Genomic DNA, 26215 nt, shown 5'->3' with positions numbered 1-26215 from the left:
GTGAAGAAAGTGGAAGCAAAGTTAAATACTAGTACATTTTCTATGACCAGAATGACTATGACAGTGCATCTGCTGAACTTCTGGGAAGACCTCAACCAAACAGTATTCCAGGAACAATGAAACTGCACGCAGTTGTGCCATCATTAGTAGATTCGAAAGTCATGTTAACTCGTGAGGTATCATGTAGCTGTGAAACATGTATAGAAAATGTTGACAATACAGAATGTAATGACTGGAAACAACATCGACTTCTTGCGACAGAAAATCAAAATCAAAATGCCGACAACCAGCCTGTTACAAATGACATTCCAGAAGAACACCATGAAATTCACGAATTGGAGATTGAACTGGAGATCGGTGGTTATGTGGCAGCTATCTATAATGCTAGTTGGTTCATTGGTGTCATTACCGATGTCGATGAAACAGAATGTCAAGTAAACTTCATGAGTCAGGCCGGAAAGTACGGGGATACGCTAAAGTGGCCAATTCCAAGAGATGAAATTTGGATACCAAAATCTCAAGTGATATTGAAACTAGACAAAGAACCTGAACCACACGGAAGATCTAGGAGATGTTTCAAAATATCACTAGAAACAAAGCAAAACATTGAAAATGAATTTCAACGTAGAAAAGAGGATCGTGATTAATGTCCGTAACAATACCATTGTGATCTAAATTGAAAGTTTGAGCAACATTTAAAGAGTTTTAATCTTAATGAATTAAAGCAAGTTCTATTCTGATTAATTATAGAAGCAATCATTTAGGTCCAAATTGAAATTTATGGTTTTAACTGTTAAAATTTTCAAATTTTAAGACATTTGTTATATAATTTTATCTCTTGAAAAGTTTTTTGTTATATTTGTTAATTTTTATTTGTTAGTTATTAAATAAAATGTTCAGATAATGTCATGATACATGTTTTTGAGTGTTTAACGTCGAAAAAAGGTAATTCAAACTCCGTTTTCAATCCAATGGTATACAGTGTAAATTTGGTTAATGTCCAAAACGAAAAGATCATTTTTCAAATTTAGTAGAAATTGTTCATGCTTGTAGAAAACACATATAAATTTATGTTTTTTGTTGTCTATATTGCTTGAAATTAACAGGAAAGGGAAACATACATTTAAGAAATAATGGTATTTAACAGCAGGCAAGTTGAAAGATCACCTTTTAAATCGAAATGTTGAAATGAGAGAATATGAACTTAAATGTTCATGGTACAACTTAAATGAGGTATGAGTAGAGACTCTTTGATTTTACATAGTAATACACCTGTCAATAGTGATTCAAAAAACCAAAATATGAATACCACTTCAAAGGAATTATATAGCTATCCAGATTTTCATTTTAATGTCCATAACGCAGAAAGTCAACCATCCAACATTTGCTTTGGCGACAGACAAAAACAACTCATGCAAGGTGTCAGCTTTTGATGTTTTTTTTACAAATATACATGTATAACTTCGCATTAACGTTAAAGTTTAGCGTCACGAATGATACTGATTTTTTTTTCATCTTTTATTGCTCAATTGTCCATTTATATCTGGAATGACTGAAAAAGGATATTGAACAGTTATAAACATTGCTACCTAAAAGTATTAAAATGAGCTTATTTTATTTCGAATATGGCTAAAACTTCACAGAATTGTTCAGAAATGTGTACTATATGGATACAAACTGCAGTATAAGTGGAATCTGACATAAGCTGATCTAATATGGGTCAATATCCCTAATGGACCTTGAGATGAGGAACACAGATTTATGACTCTCATTAAAAAATTAGTCTGACATACAATTGTGGAAGCTGTGATTTTAAAAATTGACATAAACGAACTAGGACTGGTGTTTTATAGAGGTGATGTGATGTGAAAAAAAGTATAAAAAAATAAACCTGAACAAATAATTACAAAGGACATATTTTTTAATGATTTTTATGGTCAGAAATTTGGGATTATTTCCTGAGGAGAGTGACATTTTTCACCATCTTTCGGGGTTGGGCACTTGACGGGAAAACGAATCACACTTGCCACCCCGAAAATCGCACCACACATGTGCAAGTGTCTCAGCTTCAAAATGAGCCATCATACATATCCAAGTTTACGATATGGCCTGAGCAACAGAAGAAAACGTTAACATTACCGCCTATGGAGAATCTATTACGCATATTGCCCCAATTTTTGTTATTGTTAATAATGTTTGCTTGTAATTAATGCTTATGCTCAGGCCTAACTTTAAATATAACACAATAATAGTTTATAATTATTAAATCTTTATCTTTAAAGAGTCATCATCAGGAACTTCAGAAACTCCTTGACCACTTCAACAGTTGATCACAAATGCAAAGAAAAGAGATCATGAAATCATAGAACAACAACAACAAGATGATGACAAACAAGAGATATATTTAACAGATGAAGATGAACCTATACCTCCAGTTAGTAATAACTTTATCAGTTAGAATGGAAAATGAAATGTCACTGTATGAAGCAATCCTTTTGTAAAATGTGTCTAATGAAATTTCTATGAAATAATGTTTTATCATTTGCTTATATTTAAGGTATTATAGCTATCTTCAATATTGACTTGGTGAATTAAAAAAAAATGTTCCAATGATCAGAATATAATCTAAAACAAATCAATGTTTACCTCAAAAACATCATTTATTCTTAATGTTGAACTGCGAATGCTTACTACATTAAGTTTGAATTTAAGTGGTGTCACTTTAACCCCTCTAGGGTTATGCCCTTTAAAAATGGAAAATTAGTAGATTTCTGTTCAAAAGGAAATAACTCATTTTTAAAAATATTTTTAAAAGATATTTTTATTAATGATAAATGACATTTTGGATTTGTTCCCTTTTCTCGGGGTAACAATCTGCTCTATCACACTCTCAGCTATGTGTTATTATTTAATGTCATTTAATATTCATTTTATTTTGCAGTCTTGCAATTAAAGATCTGGCAACTTCCCAGTTGTTTGAGGGAAGTGAAAAGGCAAAAATTTTCGCTCACAACATTCAAAAACTGGATGAGCAGGAATATAAATATGTAAGAAAGCTCTTGGGTTTGAGCTTAAATCAGGATGGCCCTGGGATTAACGTCTTGGAATCATATCTATTGAAACTTATGGTTGGACAAGAGCCAGATTTTAATGAGTTTAATTTACGCTCATTACCAGACCATGAATACTGGAAGTAAAATAAAGCATCTCAGACAGTTGAATAGTAGTGAAAACTGAATTTTGAGAAGGTCTCCTTATTCTGTATAGTAGTGGTATAATTTACATCGATGTAACATCAACTCGCCTAATTATTTGTCCGAAGCACAGGTACTTTTATTGTATTCATTAGCATAATAGTCGTGCAAGATGTCAACATCCAGATCACCCCTCTTCCAGCAAAGCCAATGCTGACCGAGGATCATTACCTTTTATGTGCAAGCGTTAATGGTTGCAAACACGATAAGTTGTCTGACAAGTACAAATTATATCATGAGATATCGTTATGAAATAAGGGTCCAAAATATGCTGCGATAAATTATTGTATGCAGGCTGGTCTTTCTCATGTTTCTATGGGATCAGCCGGGTTACGAAAAATCTCATTAAGTGGCAATATTATGGTCCCATCAACAAAGGGAATGCAAAAATCAGCTATTAAAGGTGCGGAAATATTGCTGAGTCAAACAAAGATGAAATGCGTTAAATCCGACAAGAAATAAAAGTTGTATATAAAATGCGCGGTCATCCAGAAAATGAAAATGAATTTGAGGGTGATGCATGTTACAATAATCCAATCTACAGTGGAGTTAACAAGACTCCTTCTCAACCTGCAACCAAAAGTTGTTATGTTAGTGGCCAACTTGAAAACTAAAACAAGCTATGCAGTCACGGGAAAGATCACAGTAATGAAAATATCAGTAGAAAAAAATGTCAATGAGACAAATTCAGAAATGGTTCAAAACATAGGAAATGCGGGAAACAGTGCAAAAGAAGGCCTAAGACAGTGTACTCTGAAGGGTTAGAGATCAGACACTTAACAACTAACTCAGATACAAGTGCATATAATACAGTGGACGACCTAGCAAAAACAAAAAAGATTTATCCGCAACATTTAACAGATACGAGACATTTCTCTGAAAACCAGGGATGGCACATTAACAAAATGACAATATATTGAAATTAATGCCTGCCCTGTTAAAAGGAGAGAGAGATAAACTGCACAGTAGATTTGCCACAGATTTAAGTCAAAGCTGTCATGCAGAGTATGAATCTGCACTTTCAAAATGCAATGGAGATGTATTTCAATTAAAAATGTAGTGGACGCAATAGGTTTGTGCAACCAGGGAAACCACTTTTTATGTAAAGCAAATTCATTTTTTATGCAAAGCAAAATCATTTGTTTGCAAGTGACAGCTTGAGAGAAGTAGATATCGTTCAAGCTACTTTAAACGTAAATTGTCTATAAAAGAAAGAAAAAAACCGAGGTAAGAAATTGTGTTACTTTCTGACTTGGTCCCAAAGCACTTGATAAACAAAACTTAAAAAAAATAAAACCATAAGAAGATCCTTACCTAACAGAGTAAAAACTTTCATGGAAAGGCAAACAGTGCTGTACATGTAGCAAACTATGTCCCTGGTGAATCGAGCATGGCTATGTGAGTCTTAGTTGACTCTCCAATTTCAGTTGGTAGTAAGGTGCACAAGTCCCTGTAACAAGAAATTTATGAAAAAATAAAGAATGTCAGAAATTATTCAAACGCAAAGCAAAAGAAAACAAACAACTAATGCAAACTTTCAGTTATATTCAAAACGCCAAGAAGAAGTCAAATATAGGAAAGGTATGTTTCTTCGAGAAAACAAAAAAGTCTGTGGTAAAGAAGTAAAGGCCACCAAAGTTGATCACGGCACTTATACCTTGTTGCATGGTCCAAAAGTGCAATATCCTGCAGAAAACCAGCCATTTCGATTCATATTTGTGATGTGCGGCTCATGTACCATATGATTTTCGTGCATGCATTTCTTATTATGACATAAGTGGCTGACCTCAAGCTGCCAGCTGAATTCATTTAATTTAGGCATTTTATCATGTACAATTTCATTATTTCAATATATAATATATCATGTGTCAGGCCAAGTTACCCTTTTACGGCAATAACAAGTGTCGGTGCAATTGTGTCCGCAAGGTAAAATTGTATAAGTAATTGTATTAGATGTAATCTTAAATCGGTCACATTCTTTATTGATAATTCTACTATATTTTACAATGAATTCAGCCAATTTTTATAGATAATAGTAGATGTAACCGTGAACAAACACAGCTTAATTGAGAATGTTACAACATTTTATAGTAAATTTGACCTCTTTTCTGATAATTGTATTAGTTATTACCTTAAATCGGTCATTTTTTCTAGATGACTTTATTAGATGTAACCTTAAATCGTTCATTTTCTCCATGGATAATTTACAACAATTTTTTAAGATAATGTATAATATGCTAACTTAAATCGACCATCTTTTATAGATAATTGTATCAGATGAAATATTCATTCGGTCACTTTCTTCATTGTTAATTATATTTTACTTTACAATATTAAATCTTTATTTAAGATAATGTATTAGTTGTTTACTTAAATGGACCATTTTGTTTTTATAGATAATTGAATCAGATATAATATTCAATCGGCCACTTCCTTTATTGATAATTATATCACACTTTACAAGATTCAACTACCTTTTATAGATAATTCTATTAAATGTAATCTTAAGTCGGTCATTTCCTCTATTGATTGTATTACTATATTTAAAAATGAATTCAACAAATATGTAATGAGTTGTATTAGATGTAAAATTGAACCAACCACAGCTTTATATAGAATTTTAAAACACTTTTCAGTAAATTTTAATAAGTGATACTTATATAAGTTGAAACCTTCAATCGAACATATTTTATAGATAATTGTATGAGATGTAACAGCAAACCTGCCATTGGTTGATTGATAATTTTACTACATTTTACAGTAAATTTGACCACTGTTTTGATTGTAATAGATGTAACCCTAAATCAGTCGTTTTTTTCTTGACAACTTTATTAAATCGGCTACTTTCTTTATTGATAATTGTATTACATTTTACAAGATCCAACCACTTTTTAAGATAATGTATTAGATGTTAACTTAAATCGACCATTTTTATAGATAATTGTATCAGATGAAATATTCAATCAGCAATTTCCTTATTGGTAATAATATTACACTTTACAAGATTCAACCACTTGTTCTAGATAAGTGTATTAGATGTAACTTAAATCGGTCACTTTCTTTATTGATAATTGTATAACATTTAACAAGATTGAACGGATTCTTAATAATGTATTAGATATTACCTTAAATCGGCCATTCTTTTCAGATAAATGTATTTAGATGTAACCCTAAGTCGGTCACTTTCTTTATTGGAGTGCAATATCTTGTGTACATTTCTACTTTGAATATAATTGTCGGTCACTTTCTTTATTGGAGTGCAATATCTTGTGTACATTTCTACTTTGAATATAATTGTAACTCTGCAAACTCTTAAAGTCTTTCATTTCTTCTTGTTATCAATATTCCAGCTTTAAAAGCCACACAATGTATAGACAAACTAAATGTTCAAGTCAGATTTATAAATTGATTTAACAAACATGTTAACAAATCCTTTTTATTCGTTGATGCATACGCTCTATGGATTTGGTCTTAAAAATATAATTGAAGTAAACCTGTTTTCAATCAATTTGCATGGTAAATTAAATATGGGTTGGTCGAGACAACAAAAAACATATTTCCTACCTAGTCTTTGCAATAGCTATGATTCATTTTGATACAACTCAATTAATGTGAAATTTATGCTAGTAACCTACTACTTTATATATAAGAGTTTAATTAAATAAAATTGATAATAAAATGCTCCGCAGGGCGCAGCTTGATACGACTGCAGAGGTCGAACCCTGAACAGTTGGGGCAAGTATGGACACAACATTCAAGCTTGATTCAGCTCTGAATTTGGATTGTGATTAAATATTTGACACAGCATAGGTTTCTGACACAGAATGAATGTGGTCTAAGAACTTAAAAATTTTAAATTGGACATTCACCTATTATGGTCCAATATCCAAAATCTAAATACATGGTTAGATTCAGCATATAAAAGAACCCCAAGAATTCAATTTTTGATGAAATCAAACAAAGTTTAATTTTGGACACTTTTGACCTCAAATGTGGACAAAGTTGATAATGGGGCCCAAAAATCAAAAATCTAAATACATGGTTAGATTCAGCATATCAAAGAACCCCATATATTCAATTTTTGTTGAAATCAAACAAAGTTTAATTTTGGACCCCGATTTGGACCAACTTGAAAACTGGGCCCATAATCAAAAATCTAAATACATGTTTAGATTCAGCATATCAAAGAACCCTAAGAATTAAATTTTTGTTAAAATCAAACTATGTTTAATTTTGGACCCTTTGGACCTTAATGTAGACCAATTTGAAAACGGAACCAAAAATTAAGAATCTAAATACACGGTTAGATTCGGCATATCAAAGAACCCCAATAATTCGATTTTTGATGAAATCAAACAAAGTTTAATTTTGGACCCTTTGGACCTCAATGTGGACCAATTTAAAAACGGGGCCCAAAATCCAAAAACTTCATACACGGTTAGAATCAGCATATTAAAGAACCCCAAGAATTCAAGAATAAAACCCCATTGAAATTGGTCAAGAAATAAGCAATTTGTACAAAGTATCTTCTTTCGCACAATACTGTGCAATTGAATATTTCTTGCTATTGCGCAATACTGTACAATTGACCATTTCTTGCTATTGCGCAATATTGTGCTATTTGATATTTCTTGCTATTGCACAATACTGTGCAATTGAAGATTTCTTGCTATTGCGCAATACTGTGCAATTGAAGATTTCTTGCTATTGTGCAATACTGTGCAATTGAAGATTTCTTGCTATTGTGCAATACTGTGCAATTGAAAATTTCTTGCTATTGCACAATACTTATATAATAATTTACACATCCTGTTTGGTGTGTATCTCCTACCATATCATTATTATTTGCTTTTAAATATAAAACAGAAATAACCAACTTAAAATGGAAAATTTTAAAAGAAAAAAAAAAGGAAAAAAAGAAAAAAAAGGAAACCCCCCCCCCCCCCCAATTTTTTTTGAACCCCCTTATGATTCATCACCCCCAAACTCAATCCCAGCCTTCCCTTTGTGGTATGGTACCTTGCAGTACAATTTCAGAGAGATCCATACACTTGAACACAAGTTATTGTCTGGAAACTAGAAAAATGCTTATTTTTGGCCCCTTTTTCCTAAACGTTTTGGGCAATTACCCCCAAACTCAATTCCAGCTTTCCCTTTGTGATACGGAACCTTGTAGTACAATTTCAGAAAGATCCATACACTTACACACAAGTTATTATCATGAAACTAGAAAAATGCTTATTTTTGGCCCCTTATTCCTAAACGTTTTGGGCAATTACCCCCAAACTCAATTCCAGCTTTCCCTTTGTGATATGGAACCTTGCAGTACAATTTCAGAAAGATCCATACACTTACACACACGTTATTGTCATGAAACTAGAAAAATGCTTGTTTTTTGCCCCTTTTCCGGCCCCTAATTCCTAATATTTTGAGGCAATTACCCCCAAAATCAATCCCAGCATTCCCTGTGTGATATGGAACCTTGTGGTACAATGTCAGAGAGATCCATACACTAACACACAAGTTATGTCTGGAAGTTACAAAAATGCTTATTTTTGGCCCCTAATTCCTTAACTGTTGGTACCATAACCCCAGAAATCAGCCCCAACCTTCCTTTTGTGGTATTGAACCTTATGGTAAATTTTCATAGAGATCCATTCACTTAAACTAAAGTTAGAGTGCGAAAACCAATGTGTCTTCGGACGACGCAGGACGACGACGACCCCAACGTCATACCAATATACGACCGCAAAAAAATTTTTGCGGTCGTATAAAAATGAAGATGTTTTATTTCTTAACTTTTCAGTAAATTTGGCAAGCAAGAATAAGGCGCCATCAAGACTTGTACAACATGCTGACAAGGCAATAAGCAACCGCCTTTTTTGTGGTAGATGTTTAAGAGCTTAAGTGCAGGAAATAATTTGCGATGCAAATACTGTTAATGGCATATTATGTGTTTGATTTAACTATCCAAAGTGCTACCAGTCACTTGAATGTTTGCAGATGGTCCTGCTGCAAAGTAATTCCAAAGAGTGCATATGTAACATCTAATTGGCATTTAGACAATTGTGGTGGGTCTAGTTATTGCTCTTATATGCCTTGTACCTTTCAATACTATTGTATGCATCAAACACAACTTGAAAAAGCTGATGTAACAAAGTCTTTTTGGAACTAACAGCAAGCAGAAGAGCAATCAACCAACAATCTTTCAAGAAAAATATGACATGGGGATTCCAAAGTCTTTTTGTAATTGACTGTATAGACATACTCATCGAAAGTTACTCTATGTCACAAAGTGTTTCAGAGTTTAGGAAAGACAACTTGCCTTCATCGGTTATTGGTCATTTTGAAGAAGACATTGAACAGAACAATGTAATTAATTAATTTTAAAACAGTGGCAATACAAGCTTTGACGATACTATACCACTTGAATATTCAGCTCCTGTTTCTGAAATATATCATACTTTCAATGAAACATCTCCTGAGTCTTTGTATGGTTTACTAGAGGAAATTGGTATATCAGCAGAATTAAAGGGGGATAGCAACATAAGTATGCAGCATTTAGAGGAATGCAAGATTGTTTTTAGACCTGTTTGAACTTCAAAGTCACTCAACAACATTGAGTCTTGAAACTGTCGAGCTTGCTAGTCTTGAAGATGAGGAGGAATAAGAGAATGTAGAAGGACTACTAAAAGCCATTCTGCGATATGATTTTTAATATTAAATTTCAATATACTTTGATTTAAAATATTCTTTTTTTATTGATACTTTTTCAATTGAAATTTTATTGACCACTTAATAAAATACATATTTATACATATTGTAATAATTAGTTATTGTTTTCATATCACTAACTCCGCTAGAAATATTTGATTTTGATTTTTTGGTGTTTTAACGCCACTTTTAAGCACCGCTTTTGGGCTATTTCGTGGCGGCCAGTTTTTATTGGTGGAGGAAGCCGGAGTGCCCGGAGAAAACCACCGACCTTCGATAGGAAAACTGACAATCCTAGTCAATTACGAATGCAGTGAGTACGAATGCAGTGAGTCGAGTGCACCCGATAGAGCTTGGTTCGAACTCACAACCTCATGGAGGTTGGTTTAATTTTACATCTAATACAATAATCAAGAAAAGTGGTCAGATTTATTGAAAATCATTGCTAAATAATCAATAAAAAAGATTGGCAATTTAAGGTTACACCGTATAGTTATTTTTTTTTTTTTTTTCAAAGTGGTCGAATCTTGCAAAATGTTATTAAAAGATCAACAGAAAGTAGCTAATTTAAGGCTACATCTAATACATTTACCTAAAAAAAAGTTCAATTTAGGATTACCTCTAATACAATTACTTTATAAAAGGTGAAGGATTTGAGGTAACAACTATCTATAGTAAGATGTAAAATTATTGTAAAATATAGTAAAATAATCAATAAAGATTTAAGGATGTATCTAATACAATTATATATGAAAAGTGTCGAATCTTGTAAAATGTAATATCAAAAAAGATATTATTGAAGGGAACATCCAATGCAATTTTTAAAAAATTGTCGAATTTATTGAAAATTATTGTAAAGTAATTAATAAAGTTGATCAATTTAAGTAACATCAAATACAATTATCAAAAAAGGTGGTCAAATTTACTATACAATGTAGTAAAAATATCAATAAATCAATGGCCGGTTTAAGTTTACAACTAATACAATTATCTGTAAAAAACATGGCCCATTATAGGTTCCATTGAGTAAACATATCTATAAAAAAGTGATCCAATTAATTGTAATTTGAATATTCAATTAAGAAAGTGACTGATTTAAGGTACCATCTAATAAAATTACCTTTAAAAAGTTGTCGATCTCGTGAAAAATGTTATAGAATTATCAATAAACATAGTAGCCTCGTACAATTAATTTATTTACAGTGGCCGATTAAAGGTAACATCTAATATAATTATCAAAAAAGTGGTCACATTTACTGTAAAATGAGGTAAAATTATCATTAAAGCAGTTACTATAGAAAGATGTAAGAAATATTTAAAATATAGTATAATAATCAATAAAGAAGGCGGCCGATTTATTGTAACATATAAGACAATAATCAAGAAGTGTGGTCGGATTTATTGAAAATCGTAAAATAATCAATAAAAACGATTATTAATTTAAGGTTACATCTAATACAGTTTTTTTTTATAAAAAAGGTGGTCGAATCTTGCAAAATGTTGTAAAAATCACTATAGAAAGTGACCGATTTAAGGTAATATCTAATACAACTATCTATAGAGTGATGTAAAATTATTGTAAATTTTAGTAAAACAATCAATAAAATAAGCGGCCGATTTAAGGTTGTATCTAATACAATTATATATCGAAAGTATCGAATCGTGTAAAATGTAACATTGTCAAAAAAGAAATAATTTAAGGTGACATAATACAATAATAAAAAATGGCCGAATTTATTGAAAATTATTGTAAATAATTAATAAAGGAGGTGATCGATTTAAGGTAACAGCAAATACAATTATCTTTAAAAAGTGGTCGAATCTTGTTTAAATTGATACAATTATCAATACAGAATATGACCGATTAACGATTACATTTCATACAATTACTGATAAAATAATGGTCGATTTAAGGTAACATCTAATACATTTTTAATGAAAATGGTTGAATCTTGTAAAATGTAATAGAATTATCAATAATGAAAGTGACCGATTTAAGATTACACCCAATAGAATTATCAATACTGAAAGTGACCGATTTAAGATTACACCAAATACAGTTATCCAAAAAAAAAAAATTCAGATTGAACTCCACAATGTCTTTCGTTCATAAATCAGTAATATAAAAATAGTTCTTATCTATTACAATAAATAAATTTTGAAAAAATACTATTCTATTGATAGACATAATAGAAGGACTGTGGATTTAATTAGTGTTGCATGAACTGCTAAAAAGAGCAATCTTTAAAAGCTCCGAGCTTCCTATTGAGAATAAATCTACGATCCCTTATCGATGTTCCCTAATTAATTTTGAAAATAATACTGAAACCCACTGATCTTAAGGTATAAATAGTATATTCTTCTTTAGATTGATTGATTGATTGTTGGTTGCTTAACGTCCAGTGGCAAATATTTCATGCATATTCAGGACGAGAACAAGTTCACAATAAATACAATAGGTAGGTTCTGTAATATTGATTGATTGATTGTTGGTTGCTTAACGTCCAGTGGCAAATATTTCATGCATATTCAGGACGAGAACAAGTTCACAATAAATACAATAGGTAGGTTCTGTAATAGATTAAGGGATTAAGGTCGGAGAAATTTAGACTGCCACGGGAATTGAGGGAACATTGGATAGGGACAGAAATTTAGCCTTGCAACAGGTCACCTACGGACCCCTCAAAGAGTTGTCGCAAGGGTTCTTAACGTGCACAGAGCGTGGCACTCTCTTTACACGAGGCATCGGATTTAACGTCCCCATTCTGACCGGACGTGGCTGCAAATTTGTACATCCCGAACAGCCAAACGGACGCCCCACTTTAGCACGGGTTTTACTGCCGGTCGGAGGAAGACCAATGGTGACCATACTTCTATTCCCCAGTCACCCTTGGGGGTTTCTTCTTTAGAAATTTGCAAACAATACCCATTTTAAATACTTTTTCTACATAACATTCAGACTATTTAAGAAAATTGGGGAATCATATGTCGTAGATATAAGATTGATTGATTGTTGGTTGCTTAACGTCCAGTGGCAAATATTTCATGCATATTCAGGACGAGAACAAGTTCACAATAAATACAATAGGTAGGTTCTGTAATAGATTAAGGGATTATGGTCGGAGAAATTTAGACTGCCACGGGAAATGGGGGTATATTGGATAGGGACAGAAATTTAGCCTTGCAACAGGTCACCTACGGACCCCTCAAAGAGTTGTTGCAAGGGTTCTTAACGTGCAAAGAGCGTGGCACTCTCTTTACACGAGGCATCGGATTTAACGTCCCCATTCTGACCGGACGTGGCTGCAAATTTGTACATCCCGCGCAGCCAAACGGACGCCCCACTTTAGCACGGGTTTTACTGCCGGTCGGAGGAAGACCAATGGTGACCATACTTCTATTCCCCAGTCACCCTTGGGGCCGTAGATATAAGAAGATGTGGTATGAGTGCCAATGAGACAACTCTCCATCCAAGTCAAAATTTATAAAAGTAAACCATTATAGGTCACAGTACGGTCTTCAACACGGAGCCTTGGCTCACACCAAACAGTAAGCTATAAAGGGCCCCAAAAATTACTAGTGTAAAACCATTCAAACGGGAAAACCAACGGTCTAATCTATATAAAAAACGAGAAACGAGAAACACTTGATGAAGCACATCAACAAACGACAACTACTGAACATCAGATTCCTGACTTAGGACAGGTGCAAACAAATGCAGCGGGTTTAAACGTTTAAATGGTACCAAACCTTCACCTTTTTTCTGAAACAATAGTGTAACATCATAACATAGATAAACACACTATAAAATATCAACTGAAATAGCTTAACTCAATCAAAGGACATATTCACACCATTGAACATACACTGAACAAATAAATTTGACCTATGATACAATGTAAATAAAAAATAAATAAACTAAGGAAAGAATAATAAAAGTAACATGTTATATCGGTATGAAATGTTAAACAAATAAAGAAAAACAATATGCTCGAACAAAAATATCAGCCATTTGCAATAACTTAAAACACAGGTAAATGAAAATAATTTTGTTGTTAGGTATACGTGTAAAGTTCCAATAGAGAAAGGAAATATTTTTGCAAAATAAATAATTTTAATGTTCATAGTACGAAGTGAAAATTTATAGTAATACCAAACACTTATCAAAGCTGGTATATAGACCAGACATAACCCTGAATAACATTAAATAACAAAAAAGCAATACAATTAGTATCAACAGGTCAAATAAACAAGAAAGTACGATAACGAGTACGTGCATGATAACATATTTGTTACAAAAACATCATGACACTACCTCAGTACTTATGATTGATTGATTGTTGGTTGCTTAACGTCCAGTGGCAAATATTTCATGCATATTCAGGACGAGAACAAGTTCACAATAAATACAATAGGTAGGTTCTGTAATAGATTAAGGGATTAAGGTCGGAGAAATTTAGACTGCCAAGGGAAATGACAGTACTTATGATTGTTCATTCAATTTTGTATGTGTTGTATAAAACTATCTCCTTAAGCAGTAATATGAATTGTTTAAAGAAACATTTCTTTGATCACCCTTGTATTCAATAAAAATATTTATCCATTTTAATTAATATAAATAAGCTTGTTCTTTTTTTCACCCTAATAGGCATCTTTCCTAATGACTTTTGGTGGAGCCACATGTTTGGAAACCGTTAGAACATTTTCAAGAAAACTGTAAATAACAGCGAACTGGCCATGTACATCTTGAAAAAGGGGGGAAGGGCCTCTATAAAGTTTATCATTTTAAATAACTTTATTATGTATATTATGATATTTGTAATGAATCATAAACAGATTATATTACATTTCACTTGTACTGTAAACAATGATGATATATAATATATTTTGTTAAAATCATTGACACTGAAGAAGGCTATTTGTTAAGCCGAAATATTTGTCAACACGATTTAATAACAACATTTTCGTATAATACCATCTTATTAGTATCGGTGTGCAAATCTCTAGACTTATATAATTTTTTCCTTATCTGCACAGTATCGTCTATTGTAGACGATCCGGTACCTAGTAAATTTGCTGGTTGGTCCTTTTTATAGACTTATATATTTTTGCACCTCATGTTTGCGGTATACCATCTTTTTCGCAAGTTTTTTTTTTTCTATTTGGTATTAGATTAAAATTAAGATCCATTTTGTTACAACTGTGATCCGTTTATTTGGCAATCGCCATGGCAGTCAGCAGGGTTTAAGAACATCCGTTGTTCGACCTGCTAGTCAAATGTGTTTTGTTAAAATATACTTTTTCACTTTTTGGTCTTTTGGAAAATGTTGTTTGTGCTGTATTTAGACCCCTCTACCAAGAAATTTGTTTTGCATGCACACGTATAAAAATTGCGGTTTTTATCCAACGCAATCATAGGTTTGAACGTTGTTTTCAATTTAGACTTGTATATCTATATATTGTATATCACATTCTCGAAGGAAAACAAGGATGCTAGTTAAACGTGTGCAGATTGAATTTGAATTACTTCTTTAACAGTCAGTCATTGATATTTCATATTTTTGTGTTAGTATTAGAAAGAGTAGTAGAAATCAAAACTACTATACTATACTTAAATGGCTTCGTGGTGCCAAGAAATATATCCTTTGATTGATAACAATTAAATAAATCTTTTATTTTTCAAGTATAATGACACATTTCCTACACTTTATTATGAATATATGTATTAGAATGTAAATATATCAAGATATTTCTCTTATATATACAAACAATTGACAACAAATTATTTGTGACTTTTTGTCCTATCAAATTTGTGATATGTCCTGTGACTTTCTGTCCATTTACCATTATGCACATGACCTGATTTCTCATTGGAAAAGAAAGAAACGCAGCTTTGCTTCTTGTTAAGATTTATGTGTTTAATGTTGAATAACTGGCTGGACTCTTTATATCATCATGGTTAGTGTAGAGGGTTTCAATTGGAAGGGTTAATTGAACATTAATTGTATCATTATTAAACAAAATGGTAGAAAGGGGGAGTCATGCAGTTCTTCCAAACAAACCAAGTAACAGGTATGTATAAGTAAAGAAGTACATCTAAATAAGTTGAATACAATATTTGTTTTTCAATGCTAAATGCTAACGTATTCAATTTCCTGTAATACCTGAGCGACATAACACTTCTAGTATATACTTCAGACACTGCTTTATTTTTCACGTAGAAATCGTTAGCTGCACCTCTTCATACTGTAAACGACATATTTATTTTCCATTACCTGTGTGACGTACAAAACAAATAGTTGTCACTTGATGTCCTGTAACTTGCTGTCTTAAATAATTTCGTCAAATACTTTAACACGATCAACAAAATAATCGTTAGAGTTAAATTACGAAAGAGTTAATAGTAGCAGAAAAATTACCTATATTTGTCCTTCATTCACTCATATCAAATAGTTTACTTTAAGAAAACCATCAACTTCAAGATTACTTTCTGGTTCATGTGAAAGTGAGGTTGCTTTTTTTGAAAGCTTAACAATTTTATTGAACTTTATCCCTAACGCATTCGTAATTTGCTGATCGATGCACTTAAGGGGGCTGCCGGGTCTAAATATTTTCCTAATAGAAGATCTCGCTGTATTTTTGTGTACATGAACTTTACCTTATTAATTAAATAAAATTAATGGGGTCACCGTTCATTTACGCTCTCAATCTGCCTTCGAAAGAAGCATACTGTAAATGTACTTTTTTCTGTTGAACTAATCGGAGAAATAGAGGGAATATCGAAATAATAAAAGAACTAAGTTACAGAAATCGCTAAAATTTTACAATAGTTTAGTTTTAAGTACAGCTTATTTGAAAATAAAAATTAAAAAAATATCAAAGGGAGATAATTTGGAGCTTTTTCAATGATATATACATTTAGTAATCTGGAGCCAAATCGAAATTGATTTTTTCAATGATTTTTGCACCATATGATAAAGTACCAACTAATTAAGTAGTAAATAAAATGAATAATGTAAAAATGTTATTTTATGGAAATTTTTATACCCTCGAGCCTCTAACCAATAATTTTCAAAGGTACTGGAAAATAAATTTGTCGTTTACAATAGATTCAGTTATACGGTTTCTACACTACATACAAAGTATTATACGAAGTTTATAATTGTGACTTATCAACGGTATGAATTGGATTTACATATTATAGATTATTGTCATACGGATCAAAATGTACTACAGTTTCGGATAGGATAGACATTCCATTGTGTAGTGTCGATATTTTAAAGTACGCGATGGCACCAGATTCTACCAAAAACTTTTTTGAGATTTAATTCCATCAAAATATTGTGGATATACTATGCAATAGATAATTGCAATGTGATTTTGGATATTTTCTTAATTAAGATATCACATATGGCTTTCCTTGTAAAGATTCAACCCCTCAAGGAAATTACTTTCAGTAACTTGCGTTTACTTTCAAATCGTACTTTCGTGTTAATTTGTACTGTTGTTATAATTATGGCACCCCACGGAGTTATTTATTCTTCGTTTCTTTTTTTTCTTCTAATTCTTAATCCACACATTTCTTGGAATTAAATGGAACTATACCATAATGTGGACCAGCATGTGAGGTGCACCTGACATTTGAATGTACAAGATAGCTGCCGTTTTCATGGAAACAGCAAAAATCCTAAAATAATCAAAGTGTTCCTGCCCCCAATGGTGACTGGGGAATAGAAGTATGGTCACCATTGGTCTTCCTCCGACCGGCAGTAAAACCCTTGCTAAAGTGGGGCGTCCGTTTGGCTGTGCGGGATGTAGAAATTTGCAGCCACGTCCGGTCAGAATGGGGACGTTAAATCCGATGCCTCGTGTCGAGAGAGTGCCACGCTCTTTGCACGTTAAGAACCCTTGCAACAACTCTTTGAGGGGTCCGTAGGTGACCTGTTGCAAGGCTAAATTTCTGTCCCTATCCAATATACCCTCATTTCCCGTGGCAGTCTAAATTTCTCCGACCTTAATCCCGGAAGCCCCTATTACAGAACCTACCTATTGTATTTATTGTTAACTTGTTCTCGTCCTGAATATACATGAAATATTTGCCACTGGACGTTAAGCAACCAACAATCAATCAATCAAAGTGTTCCTAACTTAATGAACCTTCACAGAAATGGTAACTGGCATGAGCAGAGTTGCATTTTGCACTTGGAATTTTCGTAATGGCTGCTGTTACTAACAACAAAAGAGCCAACTCTGAATGAAGCAGCGTGTAACGGACATACATCCATCCTGAGTGCACTCAGGCGGTTCTGAGCAGTATTTAGACTTACCCAAATAGAACTGGCATGTTTCCTGTGATTTTTGTACCCTTTCATTGACAATGTGAAACCACTTTCTGTTGCGTAGGCCATTTGCAATGTCTGGTCTAACTAACTTATTATACACGTAAGGGAAACCGTGAGGCTGGCATCTTAAAATATCAGCAATAATCGGGTGTTCAAACATCCCTTACCTAAAAATCTGGCTTCTGGCGAACGTCTGCGGCAGATCTGCTGCAAACTGTTTGCGGCAACCTCGCCGCGACTTTTTACCATGCAAATGAGGTTTTCGGCATAATTTTACAACCAATCAACAGGTTTTTGGTGAACTTCTGGCGAACATTGGATTGCAATATATAGTTTGCGGTGAACTTCTGGCGAACCTCTAATAGCCACTGCCCAGATGCAGTTTGCGGTGAACTTCTGGCGAACCTGTGAACCTGTGATAGCCATATATAGTTTGTGGTGAACTTCTGGCGAACCCCTGATAGCCATATATAGTTTGTGGTGAACTTCTGGCGAACCTCTGATAGCCACATATTATTTGCAATGAATTTCTGGCAAACCTCTGATAGCCATATTAAGTTTATTGTTTTTTTAACTTTTATATTTAGTTGCAGCAAATCTTAGCAAAAGCAATGTCCTATATATATACAAGTACACAAACTAACATCCTGTTGGGCATGTTGGTCAAAAAGCTTGATATGTATTATTATCCATTTTAATGATACTAATTGCACATGTATATCTCACAAGAAACTTAAATATTCAACGTATATCCATTTAACAAATTATTTTGACTGTCTATTTTCTTTTATAGCTCGGCACTTTGTCCCTATCTCGCTGTTCATTGGTTTAACAACCTCTGTCCCATCCATTCCAATAGCATTTATTCTATATGCGGAAAAGGGCATTAAAATAAAATGGTCATTGGAAAATGCCCCCCAAGGGTGACTGGGGAATAGAAGTATGGTCACCATTGGTCTTCCTCCGACCGGCAGTAAAACCCGTGCTAAAGTGGGGCGTCCGTTTGGCTGTGCGGGATGTACAAATTTGCAGCCACGTCCGGTCAGAATGGGGACGTTAAATCCGATGCCTCGTGTAAAGAAAGTGCCACGTTCTTTGCACGTTAAGAACCCTTGCAACAACTCTTTGAGGGGTCCGTAGGTGACCTGTTGCAAGGCTAAATTTCTGTCCCTATCCAATATACCCTCATTTCCCGTGGCAGTCTAAATTTCTCCGACCTTAATCCCTTAATCTATTACAGAACCTACCTATTGTATTTATTGTGAACTTGTTCTCGTCCTGAACATGCATGAAATATTTGCCACTGGACGTTAAGCAACCAACAATCAATCAATCATTGGAAAATGAATATGTTGTTCATGTGTTTATAAATCCTTTTCTGGGGGAATCTTTTCTAATTCAGGTGATGCTTTAGTTAGCTGTTCAGAATGTAAATGTAAAGTTATTATCATTGGCTGATCCAGAACTTTTTATAAGAGGGGAGAGGGGGGCCTATTCTAGTGATTTTCTATATAACCAACCAAATTTTTCCCACATAAGCCCCCCCCCCCCCCCCTTCCCCCGATCTGCCTAAGATTATTATTATAAGAGTATTCATTGCAATAAATAAAAAAAACATAATTTCAAATATTTAGTTGTTTTTCAACATAGAGGCAGTATCTACGGTTTTCCAAAAAATTATTTCAAGAATATGATGTATTTTGTGTATAAAATACGATCGGACGATATTTTGATGCCAAATATAGTGTTATCGTTGTGAAAAATCATTCTTTATATGCAGAATCCATTTTTGTAATCAACACGGTCAAATGCAAACCGCTCATATACACAATTAAAGCTAACCTAACAAGTAGGCATGAACATATTTATGTGAAAAAAACTAGATTAACTCTATGAAATAACACGTAGATTAAACAGAAATCTTTAAATGTGTACGGGCTGTGACTTAATTCCACCTACACGATTTACATCACATGACCGTGAAGTACACATTCCTTATAAAATTAATGAACTTTGGTTAAACAAACATTAGTGTTTTAATGCCTAATTACGTTCATTAGAGTAACAAAATTAACATGAAACATATTTTTTCGTTAATATTTTAAGAATATCCATTTGAGAGCCTTCACAAAAAATACGATTTTTGTTTTCAGTGGTACTCATTAGTGTCATCATTACCTTAAGTATCACGAGTAACGCTATGGCTACACAGGATTAGGAAGGAGTCCAAAATCTAATCCTGTGCCAAATCCAGAACCATCCACAAATGAATTTTCTGAAAACCAAGAAACAAATGAATATTTTATGTAACGCAAAGATAAATTAATGAGTTTTCTTCTTTCATTTTGTGGGTCTTCGTGTGTAAGTATAACATTCTCACTTCCGTTTTCCTCACTGTCATTTAGATCCTTTATTTTCGATGCTAACATGTCCTTGTGCTCTTGTTAAAAGTGATAGCTGTTTTGTTATGATATGTTCTCTTTTCCGAAGTCTTTTTACGGTATCAAATGTTACATTTGTTCTCTTTGATTTTGACCATTATCTCCTTCTTTCGGCATGTACAGATAAAAATAAATAATAAGAAACTGAATGTGAAATCCTTTAAAAGACTAAGAAAGGGGCATATTCTAAAACAGATTGTGCTTGTAGTTGTTGCACATATGACTTTGATCTTGTGTGAGTTTTTTTCTTCCACCATTTGTTTTAATGAAACGGAGTTAAAATTTCTTTACATTACTTAATCGCATAATGACTTTATCTAGCATGTGGACACTTTAAGGTATAGTTGCGATCACGTTTCGCTATTTGTTGAGCTTCTATACATTTTTTTATCCTCTCAAATTATACCAGCATAAAGGCTACTAGTTATTTCGGCCACGTGACCAGGATTGAAGGGGCCATAAATGTTCTTTGATGAGGCAAATACTCCGTTATATATGTCAACTATTACAGTAGGATAATGTCTGGTAACATGATAACTCGTTTTTTTATTATGAAATATTTAAAAAAAATAATATATATATTCATATTAAAATAAATTTCTTGTTTTTGACTTGTTAAGATAAGAACTTCCAGTCAACAAGAATCCTGTATAAAAAGGATGCAAAGTTAAATGTGAAAACTAAATTAGACATCTTTCCCTGAAATCCTTCTAGTCTCCACTTTTATCACATCGTATAGGCTGCTGCTATGAAGACTATGAGTGATACAACTTTTCTCCTATGAATGGCTCTACCTCAACTTTTCATCCTCATCAATGATAACTTCATCAGCAATTTGAATAACTGGTTGAAGATCCATAAATGAGAAGAAGCTGGAACGAGGTACTACAGTTCTTAGACTAGGAAAGTTAGCACGTGGAAAGAGCATCTCTTTTTGCATTGGCATTTTTAATACGCACAGACTAAATGCCAATTTTTAGTATTGCTTCTTGTGTTCATCTGTTATCTTTTTTTTAACCACTTCTAAAGCTTTGGTTACCTCATGTAATATTATTTGGTGATCATTTCTTTGATTCTTGTGTTCTTCTGTTGCTTGTCAATTGTCAACCATTTCTATAGCCATTTTGCTATTTGATTAGGTACTTTCCATTTTGAATTTTCATCGGAATTCAGTATTATTGTGATTTAACTTTATGGTGATCACTGTCTTGCTTCTTGTGTACTACTTTACACGTTGAGAACGCTTGCAACAGCTCTTTGAGGGGTCCGTAGGTGGCATGTTGCAAAATTTCTATCCCAATCCAATGTACCCTCATTTTCCTATGACCGTCCAAACTTTAGACTTTCATCATGTTCTTATTAATGAAATGCAAAACAGATGTGAGAAAAATGGATCAATGAAGAAGTCAATCTTGGAAATTCTCAGGGGCAAGTTATTCCGAAAGTATAAACTGACGAAGTTTGCCCATAGCCAAATTCAGGTGACAAACCAAAGTAAAAGGAAAAGAAAGTCAAAACAAACAATATCAGCCAACATTAGAGGAACAGTAAAGGCCTTTTTCGAGAGAGATGACAATTCCAGAATTACCACTGATAAAAAGAAGACAAAAACTGTGAACAAAATGAAAAAACAAATTAGATTCCTGAACGACACACTTTCGAATCTTTTTGTCAAATTTAAAGCAGAAAACAATAAGATAGGCTTTATAACTTTCTGGAAACTAAAGCCTTACTGGATTAGAAAAGCAACAGAAAAAGAAAGAGAAACTTGCCTTTGTAAATGTTGCGACAACGTAGGATTGATTGCAGATTGTCTTAAGAAAGCAAAAATTGTTGAGACTGCAAACTTTAGTAAAAGAAACAGTATGTTCCATGGATAATCTTGATTATATGTATGGTAATTGTCTAGACTGAAAGCAATCGACTGTCAAACTAACAGTAGAGGACAAGAATGTTGAAGTAACCTGGTCTCAATGGCAAACTAAAAAGATCAAAAAGACCTTCAAAGGTGGGGACGAAAAAGAATTGAGCGTCACGGTGAAGGAAAAAGAAAGTGCTTCTATCGAAAAGGCAACAGAAAAACTTCATGAGTTATTAAGACCCTCGTACAGTCGCCATCTGTTCAATATCAAAAATCAGTATAAACATTACAAAACTCTCAAAGAAACTTTAAGTCAAACTGAATGTCTGATTCATGTAGACTTCTCAGAAAACTACTCTTGCAAGATGTCAAAGGAAATTCAGTCGATGCATTTTGGAGCATCATTACCACAAATTTCCCTTCATACTGGTTACTATGTTACAAAAGATATGGACACTATCCGTTCATTTTGTGGAGTGTCAGATTCCCTCAGACATGACCCTATTTTGAATGAATCAAAGATCTGTATCCATTTGTAGAGTACTTGCATTTTTACAGCGATGGACCTACAAGTCAGTACAGACAGAAAATTAATCTCTATCTTCTTTCAACCATGCCATTTGAGCTTGGGTTCACTGGTGCTTGCTGGAAATTCCAAGAAGCAGGACATGGGAAGGGAATACCAGATGGCATAGGGGAGACTATTAAACGATCAGCAGATAGACAAGTTAGCTTTGGAGCAGATATATTGACAGCAGATGCATTTATCAAGACGATTGAGACTGGTACTAAAATCAAGCTTTACGAAGTTAAGGAGCCTGACGTTTTAGAAGTAGACAAAAGAAATCCTATACCATTGAAAACTATTCCAGGTACGATGAAAATACACCAAATCTTCACCGAATCAGAGAGAAAGCTAAGGTATAGAGGCATAAGCTGCATTGATGTTCATTGCTCTGACCATCTTTGTGATTCGTTTGAATTTTCTGCATGTGGAGGTACAGATCAAGCAAAGTTGATTAACAAATCTGAACCACTGGTATCTACATCAACACCTTTTAAAGATATAAATTTGGAAATCAAGAATTCTTATATAAAAGATGTTATATTACAGAGAAAAATGGAAGAGGACAAAACCTGTCAAAACAAGAATTCAAGTCTTTTGCAAACATTGCAACAATGTGGATCTTTTAAACATTTGCAAATTACTTGTTTGGAATCTATTACAGAAACTTTGCATGGGAAAGATCGGTTTGTTCAAAAAGATAACTTTGGTATTGACAATAGATCCATGAAACTATTCCCAGATGACGTCTGCACCGACAAAACTCTATTTCCAGTACAGGTCAGAGCTGATGGAAACTGCCTTCCAGCATGCGGAAGTGTTTTTGTTTTTGGAAAGGATTCTTATGCCGATGAAATCCGAGCTCATATCATAAAAGAACTATCTCTAAACAAAAAGTTTTATCTGGATAAAAACTACTTGTCAAATGCTTTTGGGACCGATGACCAGAATAAAAACATCTTAAAAAGTTTCGCAATGTATTCTGATAAATACACCCATGGCGTTGTATTGACGGAAAGATCAATTGAATATATATATGAGAGAGAAATAATGCAGATAAGAAATTCCAAAACATACATGGGCATATGGCAGATTTTTGCTCTGGCAAGTGTTATTAGAAGGCCAATAGTGTCAGTGTATCCCAAAAAAGGGAATCCTAACGTACGGAAAGATCTTTATCGGAGAATAGAGCCAATGGAAAAAGATTCCGATAAACCGTTGTATATTATGTGGACATCAACTCGCCTCGATATGAACAATAACTACTGGGTTCTAAACCACTTTGTGACCTTATTGGAAAAAAACGAGCCTGTTGAAATCATCCATGACGCTAAAAATTGTCTTCACAAGTACGTCATTGTAGACTCTGAAAGCACACCATATCCAGGGTATGTGGAAGACGTAGATTCTTCAGATGTATATGTGGTATGCATGCAAAGACTTGAAAGAGATATAAAGCAGAATGTCTTTTATTGGCCAAAAGCTGTAAAAGACAAGTGCTGGTACAACTACTCAAGAATATTGGCCATTATTCCAAAGCCAAAGAAAATCAAAGGGTCTTCCAGTAATTATGAAGTGGAACCGGAAATATGGACAAAAACCTTGTCAAGACTACAATATTAATCATTGACAATCGAAAATGTTCTTCATGACTTTTTGTTCAAATCTTGTGTTGTGTTCTTTTAAGAAGTTTTACTTTAAAGTTTGAAAAGATGAAATTAGTTTTGGTTTTTACTCCTATAATGTATACTTTCTCTACGATTGTATGACGGAAGGTCGGATTGGTTATTGGTAAGCGTCCATTTACATTTAAATGCATATTCAGGGTGAGATTTACATAACGAGATAACGACCAACATACTGAGCAAAATCGTAAAAGCACTGAACTCACAAAATGACATGTCACTTTATCTTTACCCATTTTTATGACTTCGGGCCAACCAGGTATTGCTCTTACTTCAAGGTAAGCGAAGAAACAGGGAATACAATTTATTCAGTTTTTGTTATTTGTCTGGTTTTGTATCCCTGGGAAATCCCCAAAAGTTGTTTTTTTATTAATTTGTGTGACCAGAAGTTTTTTGTCTTTACTGTTACTTCCTTGTCTTTCCTGTTACTGCCATTGTTCGTTCCTGTTACCTTCAAAAATGTGTAAAATAATTTTTACTATGAACAAAACTGATCATTTGGCTAAAAGCTTTTAGAAAATAAAAAAAATGATGATTTTTTTGAACGTACCGACTATCTGCATATTTTTTTTTGGTAATCTTCATAAAGGATAAATGTTAATGGGATGTCAAATGTACACTGTTATATAAGTACGATACATACTTTGATTAGATATATTCTTTTTAAATATCATGTTTTCTGACATTTGAAAAAAGTAACAGGATGGACAAAATCGGACACCATTTGTCACAATATTTCGTAAAAAATCATTTTCAGGTGTCGATAAGATTGCATATTTTGGGAATATGTTCGAAAAGCAATGTGTTTTTAGTTCTTTCAGAAAATACTAAAGAAAAAAAAATTTGGTCACTATTTGTCTCAGACCGGCTGTTAAACCCTCGCAATAGTGAGGATGTGCGGCATTTACAAGAACTCGACAATGTGCGGTCAGATTAGGGACGTTAACTCCTATGCCCACGTGTTTAGAAAGACAGTGCCACGCCTTTTGCACTTAAAGAACCCTTGCTTAAGAAAGATGGCTTTTTGTTATTGTAAATATCTGTCTATATCCTAAAAGTATAATAACCCCGAGGAAAATTCAATATGGGAAGTCCACCATTGAAAGACGAAGCCTCTCACTTGTATGGCAGTCGCACAAAATTCCTTTATATTGACAATGTGTGAACAAAACATAGAGAACTGAGTTTTACTGTGCGTTTGCTTTTTCTACATTTGCTAGAGGTATCGGGGGAGGGTTGAGATCTTAAAAAAATGTTTACCCCCCTGCCGCATTGTTGCGCTTGTCCCAATTCAGGAGCCTCCGACCTTTATAAGTCTTGTATGATTTTAAATTTTAGTTTCTTGTGTATATT

General features: G+C 33.4%; 1 protein-coding gene across 1 annotated transcript; it reads left to right on the top strand.

Annotated features, from left to right (window-relative positions):
- The first annotated feature begins 1188 nt into the window (after nt 1–1188).
- LOC127722225 (uncharacterized) lies at nt 1189–23806 on the top strand. The gene is made up of 4 exons (XM_052229122.1): nt 1189–1233; nt 22669–23041; nt 23152–23484; nt 23727–23806. Exons 1-4 carry the CDS (start codon nt 1189–1191, stop codon nt 23804–23806), a joined length of 831 nt encoding a protein of 276 aa, XP_052085082.1.
- Nucleotides 23807–26215: the final 2409 nt, after the last annotated feature.

Source organism: Mytilus californianus, unplaced genomic scaffold, assembly GCF_021869535.1.
Source record: "Mytilus californianus isolate M0D057914Y unplaced genomic scaffold, xbMytCali1.0.p SCAF_12, whole genome shotgun sequence".
NCBI lineage: Eukaryota > Metazoa > Mollusca > Bivalvia > Mytilida > Mytilidae > Mytilus > Mytilus californianus.
The sequence above is the reverse complement of the archived record's forward strand: the minus strand, read 5'-3'. Positions and strand labels throughout refer to the sequence as shown.